Here is a 10,996-nt window from a genome sequence, read left to right as displayed (position 1 = left end):
CCGCCTCTGGCCCCGCCCCTGACCCTGCCCCTGACCCTGCCCCTGACCCCGCCCCTGACCCCGCCTCTGGCCCCGCCCCCTGACCCTGCCCATGACCCCGCCTCTGGCCCCGCCCCTGCCCATGACCCCGCCTTTGACCCCGCCCTTGAGTGAAAGAAGAGTCTGCCCCTGACCCCGCCTCTGACCCCGCCTCTGACCCCGCCTCTGACCCCGCCTCTGACCCCGCCCCTGACCCCGCCCTGACCCCGCCCTGAGTGAAAGAAGAGTCCGCCCCTGATCCCGCCTCTGACCCCGCCCCTGACCCCGCCTCTGACCCCGCCCTGACCCCGCCCCTGAGTGAAAGAAGAGTCCGGGCGTTACAGAAGCTGAACTTTATTGAGTCTTGTATAAAAATCATTCTCTTCAACATAAAGTGCTTTTCTCTGTTTCAGGCTTTTATTTTGAAAGGCTGAGTCTTCGTCCGGACCGGGCTCTGGGTCCAGGGCGTCGCTCCATCACCTGGAGGACGAACAGAGGAAACAGGAGGTCAGAGGTCAGTCAGCCAGTGTCTGTGAATGACGCAGACTCACCTGTCATGTGGGCGTGTCTGTGGGCGTGTCGGGGGCGTGTCAGTGCGTATGTCTCCGCCTCCTCCCAAAGGCTTTGGCGCCGACGTTCGTTGGAACAAAGTTTGAGTTCATCCCAGAGCGGCTGAGGAAGTCGGCGAGACGGTGAGTCACACAGGTCGCCGTGTTACAGCCGCGCTTCTGTAGAGTACTGCAAATATATGTACAAGTACTGCATTAAATACTACTACTACTACAGTTACAGCCGCGCTTCTGCAGAGTACTGCAAATATATGTACAAGTACTGCATTAAATACTACTACAGAGAGACGGTGAGTCACACAGGTCGCCGTGTTACAGCCGCGCTTCTGTAGAGTACTGCACAAAGTACACAGAGTACTGCATTAAATACTACTACAACTACAGTTACAGCCGCGCTTCTGTAGAGTACTGCAAATATATGTACAAGTACTGCATTAAATACTACTACAGAGAGACGGTGAGTCACACAGGTCGCCGTGTTACAGCCGCGCTTCTGCAGAGTACTGCACAAAGTACACAGAGTACTGCAAATATATGTACAACTCTGCCCACACTGCTCACTGTGATGGTTCTTACCTCCTCCGTTTCTGAGGATCTTCTCGGCTCCGCCTCCACATGGGCTCTAAATCTTTTTTTTTTCTGTTTCTGAGCTGGATCTCATTCGTCCAGGCCAAACTATCTCAGCCCCTGACCCCCCCGGGCGCAGTGTGTTTCACGAGTGTAGGTGGCGCCGTCGAGCCATTTTTAATCCCCCCAAATATGAAACTGTTGTTAAAATAGATTTGACACCGGACCTGAAGTTTGAGTTTTGAGGGGTTGTGTGAGTGAATGTCCACGGTTGTGTGAGTGAGTGTCCAGGGTTGTGTGAGTGAGTGTCCAAGGTTGTGTGAGTGAGTGTCCAAGTTTGTGTGAGTGAGTGTCCAGGGTTGTGTGAGTAAATGTCCAAGGTTGTGTGAGTGAGTGTCCAGGGTTGTGTGAGTGAGTGTCCAGGGTTGTGTGAGTGAGTGTCCAAGGTTGTGTGAGTGAGTGTCCAAGGTTGTGTGAGTAAATGTCCAATGTTGTGTGAGTGAGTGTCCAAGGTTGTGTGAGTGAGTGTCCAGGGTTGTGTGAGTGAGTGTCCAAGGTTGTGTGAGTGAGTGTCCAAGTTTGTGTGAGTGAGTGTCCAAGGTTGTGTGAGTGAGTGTCCAAGGTTGTGTGAGTGAGTGTCCAAGTTTGTGTGAGTGAGTGTCCAGGGTTGTGTGAGTAAATGTCCAAGGTTGTGTGAGTGAGTGTCCAGGGTTGTGTGAGTGAATGTCCAGGGTTGTGTGAGTGAGTGTCCAGGGTTGTGTGAGTGAGTGTCCAGGGTTGTGTGAGTGAATGTCCAGGGTTGTGTGAGTGAATGTCCAGGGTTGTGTGAGTGAGTGTCCAAGGTTGTGTGAGTGAATGTCCAAGGTTGTGTGAGTGAGTGTCCAGGGTTGTGTGAGTGAATGTCCAGGGTTGTGTGAGTGAGTGTCCAAGGTTGTGTGAGTGAGTGTCCAGGGTTGTGTGAGTGAATGTCCAAGGTTGTGTGAGTGAGTGTCCAGGGTTGTGTGAGTGAATGTCCAGGGTTGTGTGAGTGAGTGTCCAGGGTTGTGTGAGTGAGTGTCCAGGGTTGTGTGAGTGAATGTCCAGGGTTGTGTGAGTGAATGTCCAGGGTTGTGTGAGTGAGTGTCCAGGGTTGTGTGAGTGAATGTCCAGGGTTGTGTGAGTGAATGTCCAAGGTTGTGTGAGTGAATGTATGGTGGTGTCTTCTTCTATGAGCCAGATGTTTACTCTGTACTTCAGTAAACTCTCCTCTGTTCGCCTGCTCTTGGACACGCCTGCTCTTGAACACGCCTGCTCTTGAACACGCCTGCTCTTGAACACGCCTGCTCTTTAACACGCCTGCTCTTGAACACGCCTGCTCTTGAACACGCCTGCTCTTTAACACGCCTGCTCTTGGACACGCCTGCTCTTGGACACGCCTGCTCTTGAACACGCCTGCTCTTGAACACGCCTGCTCTTGAACACGCCTGCTCTTTAACACGCCTGCTCTTGGACACGCCTGCTCTTTAACACGCCTGCTCTTGGACACGCCTGCTCTTGGACACGTCTGCTCTTGGACACGCCTGCTCTTGGACACGCCTGCTCTTTAACACGCCTGCTCTTGGACACGCCTGCTCTTGGACACGCCTGCTCTTGGACACGCCTGCTCTTGGACACGCCTGCTCTTGGACACGCCTGCTCTTGAACATGCCTGCTCTTGGACACGCCTGCTCTTGAACACGCCTGCTCTTGGACACGCCTGCTCTTGGACACGCCTGCTCTTGAACACGCCTGCTCTTGAACACGCCTGCTCTTGGACACGCCTGCTCTTGAACACGCCTGCTCTTTAACACGCCTGCTCTTTAACACGCCTGCTCTTTAACATGCCTGCTCTTGAACACGCCTGCTCTTTAACACGCCTGCTCTTGGACACGCCTGCTCTTGGACACGCCTGCTCTTGAACACGCCTGCTCTTGAACACGCCTGCTCTTGAACACGCCTGCTCTTTAACACGCCTGCTCTTGGACACGCCTGCTCTTTAACACGCCTGCTCTTGGACACGCCTGCTCTTGGACACGTCTGCTCTTGGACACGCCTGCTCTTGGACACGCCTGCTCTTTAACACGCCTGCTCTTTGACACGCCTGCTCTTGGACACGCCTGCTCTTGGACACGCCTGCTCTTGGACACGCCTGCTCTTGGACACGCCTGCTCTTGAACACGCCTGCTCTTGGACACGCCTGCTCTTGAACACGCCTGCTCTTGGACACGCCTGCTCTTGAACACGCCTGCTCTTGGACACGCCTGCTCTTGGACACGCCTGCTCTTGAACACGCCTGCTCTTTAACACGCCTGCTCTTGAACACGCCTGCTCTTTGACACGCCTGCTCTTGAACACGCCTGCTCTTGGACACGCCTGCTCTTGAACACGCCTGCTCTTTAACACGCCTGCTCTTTAACACGCCTGCTCTTGGACACGCCTGCTCTTTTACACGCCTGCTCTTTAACACGCCTGCTCTTGAACACGCCTGCTCTTGAACACGCCTGCTCTTGAACACGCCTGCTCTTGAACACGCCTGCTCTTGGACACGCCTGCTCTTGAACACGCCTGCTCTTGGACACGCCTGCTCTTGGACACGCCTGCTCTTGGACACGCCTGCTCTTTAACACGCCTGCTCTTGGACACGCCTGCTCTTGAACACGCCTGCTCTTGAACACGCCTGCTCTTGGACACGCCTGCTCTTGGACACGCCTGCTCTTTAACACGCCTGCTCTTGGACACGCCTGCTCTTGAACACACCTGCTCTTTAACACGCCTGCTCTTGAACACGCCTGCTCTTTAACACGCCTGCTCTTTAACACGCCTGCTCTTTAACACGCCTGCTCTTTAACACGCCTGCTCTTGAACACGCCTGCTCTTGAACACGCCTGCTCTTGGACACGCCTGCTCTTGGACACGCCTGCTCTTGAACACGCCTGCTCTTTGACACGCCTGCTCTTGAACACGCCTGCTCTTTAACACGCCTGCTCTTAAACACGCCTGCTCTTGGACACGCCTGCTCTTGAACACGCCTGCTCTTGAACACGCCTGCTCTTTAACACGCCTGCTCTTTAACACCTCTTCTCTTGAACACGCCTGCTCTTTAACACGCCTGCTCTTTAACACGTCTGCTCTTGAACACGCCTGCTCTTGGACACGCCTGCTCTTGGACACGCCTGCTCTTGAACACGCCTGCTCTTAAACACGCCTGCTCTTGAACACGCCTGCTCTTGAACACGCCTGCTCTTGAACACGCCTGCTCTTGGACACGCCTGCTCTTGGACACGCCTGCTCTTGAACACGCCTGCTCTTGAACACGCCTGCTCTTGGACACGCCTGCTCTTGGACACGCCTGCTCTTGGTCACGCCTGCTCTTAGACACGCCTGCTCTTGGACACGTATGACAGAGGCGTGGGCGACGGTACAAAAGTGGGTTTATTAAAGGAGTTTCCTCTGATCTGCAGGAGGAAAGGAAGCGGCGACACAGGGGTTAGGAGGCAGCACACATGCAGGACACGGCTCCTCAGAGGAAGGGGAGGAGCCAGAGTTAAAGGGACAGAACACAGAAACTCGTGGGAAAGACCAGACATTTTACAAACTCTTTCAAAACTTTTCAAAATCTTCCACAAAATTCCCCCAAACTTCAAAAAAAATAATTCAAACTTTCCGAACTTTTCCAAAACTTTCAAACTGTAAAGAGAGTTTAGGCTGTTTTTGACTCCCCCTCAGGCTCCTCCCCCTCAGGCTCCTCCCCCTCAGGCCCCTCCCCCTCAGGCTCCTCAGGCTCCTCCCCCTCAGGCTCTTCCCCCTCAGGCTCTTTCCCCTCAGGCTCCTCCCCCTCAGGCTCTTCCCCCTCAGGCCCGTCAGGCTCTTCCCCCTCAGGCTCCTCCCCCTCAGGCCCCTCCCCCTCAGGCTCCTCAGGCTCCTCCCCCTCAGGCTCTTCCCCCTCAGGCTCTTTCCCCTCAGGCTCCTCCCCCTCAGGCCCCTCCCCCTCAGGCTCCTCAGGCTCCTCCCCCTCAGGCTCTTCCCCCTCAGGCTCTTTCCCCTCAGGCTCCTCCCCCTCAGGCTCCTCCCCCTCAGGCCCGTCAGGCTCTTCCCCCTCAGGCCCCTCAGGCTCTTCCCCCTCAGGCCCCTCCCCCTCAGGCTCCTCCCCCTAAGGCCCCTCCCCCTCAGGCTCCTTAGGCTCCTCCCCCTCAGGCTCTTTCCCCTCAGGCTCCTCAGGCCCCTCCCCCTCAGACCCCTCCCCCTCAGGCTCTTTCCCCTCAGGCCCCTCAGGCTCCTCCCCCTCAGGCCCCTCCCCCTCAGGCCCCTCCCCCTCAGGCTCCTCCCCCTCACAGGTGTGGCGTCGGTGCTGTAGTTTGAAACTGTCTGTGGTTTTTGTTTTTGTTTTCGGTTGTCGGTGATCAGGTCAGAACAGTTCTCCTCTCGTCCTGTAGGGGGCGCCGGCCGCCGCCGCCACCTCAGGCCAGCGTCGCGAGCGTCCCCAGGCTCCGCCTCCTGCCGGGAGTGCCCGCCCCCACGTTGGTGCGCGGGAACGTCTGCAGTTTATGAAGGTCCTGAGAGAGTTTCCCCAGAACGCACGTGCTGAGGCCGGAGCAGCGCTTCGAGAGCGGGCGATCGAGAGCGCGGTCCAGGCTTCAGAGGGAGGGGGGGGGAGGGAGGGGGGGGGAGACAGAGGAGAGAGGGGGGGAGACAGAGGAGAGAGGGGGGGAGACAGAGGAGAGAGGGGGGGGGACAGGAGAGAGAGAGACAGGGGGGGAGAAAGGGGAGACATGCACAGGCTTCATTCCAGAGTCTCATGCAGGAACAGGAGCGACACAAACCAACCATTTATTATGATCTGAGTTATATTTACACAACTGTGTGTACTTATATATATAAGTGTATACATACTGTATATAAGTACATACAACTGTGTGTACTTATATACAGCATATAAGTGTATACATACTGTATATATATGTATATACAAGTACATACATATATGTATAATTCTCCTGGAGGTTGGAGTCGGTGCCGCTTCTCAAATGCAGAACATTCACATGAACACGTGCAGGAAACATCATGCTGGTGTCATCATCATCCTCATCCTCTCATCCTCATCATCATCCTCATCCTCATCCTCTCATCCTCTCATCATCATCATCATCCTCATCGTCATCATCATCCTCGTCCTCATCCTCATCATCATCCTCTCATCCTCACCTGTTCATGCTCAGACTCATGCTTCAGAACATGCTGCAGCCGCTTCATGCATCAGAGAAACTCCTGACTCACTTTTACATTTATGGATTTATATATCATTATATATTATATATCATTATATATTATATATCATTATATATTATATATCATTATATATTATATATCATTATATATTATATATTTATATTTTCTTTAGTCTCAGGACGTCACAGTTTCCTGTTATTCATTTGTTTAAACACTTTTGTTTCAGGTTTCAGCAGTTTTCACTCACTCTTACACTCACTCCCCTCCTCACCTCCCCCCCTCCTCACCTGCCCCCCCCCTCCTCACCTGCCCCCCCCTGCCCCCCCCCCCTCCTCACCTGTTCCCCTCCTGCTCCTCCTCGTTGCTCATCTGGATGAACTCTCGGATGATGGCGCTGAGGAGTCGTCTCGCCTCAGAGTCTGTGAGCGACACCGAGTCCAGCCCCCCCCTGAGACACAAGGAGAGGTCAGACACTATCACCCCCCCTTAGTGACCCCCCCCTGAGACACAAGGAGACACGAGGAGAGGTCAGACACTATCACCCCCCCTTAGTGACCCCCCCCTGAGACACGAGGAGACACGAGGACAGGTCAGACACTATCACCCCCCCCTTAGTGACCCCCCCCTGAGACACGAGGAGACACGAGGACAGGTCAGACACTATCACCCCCCCTTAGTGACCCCCCCCCTGAGACACGAGGAGACACGAGGAGAGGTCAGACACTATCACCCCCCCCTTAGTGACCCCCCCTGAGACACGAGGAGACACGAGGACAGGTCAGACATGATCCCCCCCCCTTAGTGACCCCCCCCTGAGACACAAGGAGACACGAGGACAGGTCAGACATGATCCCCCCCCCTTAGTGACCCCCCCCCTGAGACACGAGGAGACAAGAGGGACAGGTCAGACACTATCACCCCCCCCCCCATTATCACCCCCCCCCTCCCTGTGGGGGGGTCACTAAGAGCTTCCCTAGAGCAGAAACACTTTCATCATAGTCACTGTTGTTCATGCACATGGCGCCCCCTACAGTTCACAGTGTTCCTGACACGTCAGAGCGATGGTTAAACTGGTCAAACTAGTTAAACTAGTTAAACTAGTTAAACTAGTTAAACCAGTTAAATTAGATAAACTGGTTAAATTGATCAAACTGGTCAAACTGGTCAAACTGGTTAAACTGGTTAAACTGGTCAAACTGTTTACTGTTTAAACTGGTCAAACTGTTTACTGTTTAAACTGGTCAAACTGGTTAAACTGATTAAACTGATTAAACTGATCAAACTGGTCAAACTGGTTAAACTGGTTAAATTAGTTAAACTGGTTATACTGGTTAAATTATTTAAACTGGTTAAACTGGTCAAACTGGTTAAACTGGTTAAACTGGTTAAACTGGTCAAACTGGTTAAACTGGCTAAACTGATTAAACTGGTTAAACTGGTTAAATTAGTTAAACTGGTTAAACTTGTTAAATTATTTAAACTGGTTAAACTGGTCAAACTGGTTAAACTGGTTAAACTGGTCAAACTGGTTAAACTGGTCAAACTGGTTAAACTAGTTAAACTAGTAAAATTAGTTAAACTGGTTATACTGGTCAAACTGGTTAAACTGGTTAAACTGGTTAAACTGGTTAAACTGGTTAAACTGGTTAAACTGATTAAACTGGTTAAACTGGTTAAATTAGTTAAACTAGTTAAATTAGTTAAACTGGTCAAACTGGTCAAACTGGTTAAACTGGTTAAACTGATTAAACTGGTTAAACTGGTTAAATTAGTTAAACTGGTTAAATTAGTTAAACTGGTTAAACTGGTTAAACTGATTAAACTGGTTAAACTGATTAAACTGGTTAAACTGGTTAAATTAGTTAAACTGGTTAAATTAGTTAAACTGGTTAAACTGGTTAAACTGGTTAAATTAGTTAAACTAGTTAAATTAGTTAAACTGGTTAAACTGGTTAAACTGATTAAACTGGTTAAACTGATTAAACTGGTTAAACTGGTTAAATTAGTTAAACTAGTTAAATTAGTTAAACTGGTTAAACTGGTTAAACTGATTAAACTGGTTAAACTGGTTAAACTGATTAAACTGGTTAAACTGGTTAAATTAGTTAAACTAGTTAAATTAGTTAAACTGGTTAAACTGGTCAAACTGGTTAAACTGGTTAAACTGGTTAAACTGATTAAACTGGTTAAACTGGTTAAATTAGTTAAACTAGTTAAATTAGTTAAACTGGTTAAACTGGTCAAACTGGTTAAACTGGTTAAACTGGTTAAACTGATTAAACTGGTTAAACTGGTTAAATTAGTTAAACTGGTTAAATTAGTGAAACTGGTTAAACTGGTTAAATTAGTTAAATTAGTGAAACTGGTTAAACTGGTTAAACTTGTTAAATTAGTTAAACTGGTAAAATTAGTTAAACTAGTTAAATTAGTTAAACTGATTAAATTAGTTAAACTGGTTAAACTGGTTAAACTAGTTAAATTAGTTAAACTGGTTAAACTTGTTAAATTAGTTAAACTGGTAAAACTAGTTAAACTAGTTCAATTAGTTAAACTGATTAAATTAGTTAAACTGGTTAAACTGGTTAAATTAGTTAAACTGGTTAAACTGGTTAAATTAGTGAAACTGGTTAAACTAGTTAAATTAGTTAAACTGGTTAAACTGATTAAATTAGTTAAACTGGTTAAACTGGTCAACCTGGTTAAACTGATTAAACTGATTAAACTGGTTAAATTAGTTAAACTGGTTAAATTAGTTAAACTGGTTAAACTGGTTAAACTGGTCAACCTGGTTAAACTGGTCAACCTGGTTAAACTGGTTAAACTGGTTAAACGGGTTAAACGGGTTAAACGGGTTAAACGGGTTAAATTAGTTAAACTGGTTAAATTAATTAAACTGGTTAAACTGGTTAAATTAGTTAAATTAGTTAAACTGGTTGAATTAGTTAAACTGGTTAAATTAGTTAAACTGGTTAAACTGGTTAAATTAGTTACATTAGTTAAACTGGTTAAATTAGTTAAACTGGTTAGACTGGTTAAACTGGTTAAATTAGTTAAACTGGTTAAATTGGTTAAACTGGTTAAATTAGTTAAACTGGTTAAACTGGTTAAACGGGTTAAACGGGTTAAACGGGTTAAACGGGTTAAACGGGTTAAACTGGTTAGATTAGTTAAACTGGTTAAATTAGTTAAACTGGTTAAATTAGTTAAACTGGTTAAACTGGTTAAATTAGTTAAATTAGTTAAACTGGTTAAATTAGTTAAACTGGTTAAATTAGTTAAACTGGTTAAACTGGTCAAACTGGTTGGGTCTCAGACCTGGTCGGCGCAGACTGTGATCGATGGGCGTGACAGACGAGCAGCGCGAAGGCGACGGGAGAGCGGCAGAAACCTTCACCACCGCCATTTCTGTAAACAAATAAACAAACAATCAAACAAACAAATAAATGAATAAATAAACAAACAAATAAACAAACAAATAAATAAATAAATAAACAAACAAACAAATAAATAAACAATGAAACAAACAAATAAATAAACAAATAAAAATGAACAAATAACTAAATAAACAAATAAAAATAAATAAACAAACAAACAAATAAACAAACAAACAAACATTACTGTGACTAACATTGTGAGTTAGTTAATGCTGTTTCTGTGACTAAACTTGGACTTAAGTTGTTTCTCATTAAAGGAAACTCTTTGATCATGTGGGCGGAGCTTCACTAAATATAATAATAATGATTATAATAAACATTATTATTATTTATCTTAAATTTACCTAAAGCGAAAAACGTCTTGAAAAAGAGACACAAATGTGATTTTAAAAAAGCAGCGATAACGTTCTGAGCTTTCAAATGAGGCTGTGAGCTTTAGATTTGGGTAAAGCTGACGGAGATGGAAACAGACGAGAGTAATAAGGATAAAAACCAGAGCTGTCACGGTTTGAACGTTTACAGTTTATCTCACGGTGTTTCTTTAATGTGTTCAGAGAAAACTGAAGGTTCTGTTTAAAGAGTTTAACAGTTTATTATATTAAATAAAGCAGAAGAAGAAGAAGAAGAAGAAGAAGAAGAAGAAGAAGAAGAAGTGTGACCTGGATAAACGTGTTTGTCAGTTTGTTTCCTCCAGTGAGATTTGCAGATTTGGGTAAAGCCTCAGACACTGATCAGGGTTAAACTCAAAATACTGCGACGAGAGAGAGTCTGAGCCTCGTCCTTCAGCTTCTGAAAACACCAGAACATCTCCAGACCTCAGCTCTCGGGTCTCCTGAGCTCCTGGTCTCCTGACGCTAATGCTAACGTTAATGTTAATGTTAATGCTAACGTTAATGCTAACATTAATGCTAACTTTAACGCTAACGTTAATGCTAACGTTAACGCTAATGCTAATGTTAATGCTAAAGCTAATGTTAATGCTAACGCTAACGTTAATGCTAACGTTAACGCTAATGCTAATGTTAACGCTAACGTTAATGCTAACTTTAATGCCAACGTTAATGCTAACGTTAATGCTAACGCTAATGTTAATGCTAACGTTAACGCTAATGCTAATGTTAATGCTAACGCTAACGTTAATGCTAACGTTAACGCTAACGCTAA

General features: G+C 47.2%; 1 protein-coding gene across 1 annotated transcript; it reads right to left on the bottom strand.

Annotated features, from left to right (window-relative positions):
* Positions 1 to 370: 370 nt before the first annotated feature.
* On the bottom strand, positions 371 to 9,801 carry LOC306982902 (calcitonin gene-related peptide 1-like; the record flags this gene model as incomplete). The annotated part of the gene is given in 5 exon segments (XM_079583345.1): positions 371 to 498; positions 570 to 756; positions 6,736 to 6,846; positions 9,714 to 9,769; positions 9,772 to 9,801. Coding segments are annotated over 4 exon segments (345 nt in total). The 3' UTR covers positions 371 to 498; positions 570 to 608.
* Between the last annotated feature and the right edge of the window lie 1,195 nt (positions 9,802 to 10,996).

Source organism: Gobius niger (genome assembly GCF_951799975.1).
Source record: "Gobius niger genome assembly, contig: SCAFFOLD_226, whole genome shotgun sequence".
Taxonomy (NCBI): Eukaryota; Metazoa; Chordata; class Actinopteri; order Gobiiformes; family Gobiidae; genus Gobius; species Gobius niger.
The sequence above is the reverse complement of the archived record's forward strand: the minus strand, read 5'-3'. Positions and strand labels throughout refer to the sequence as shown.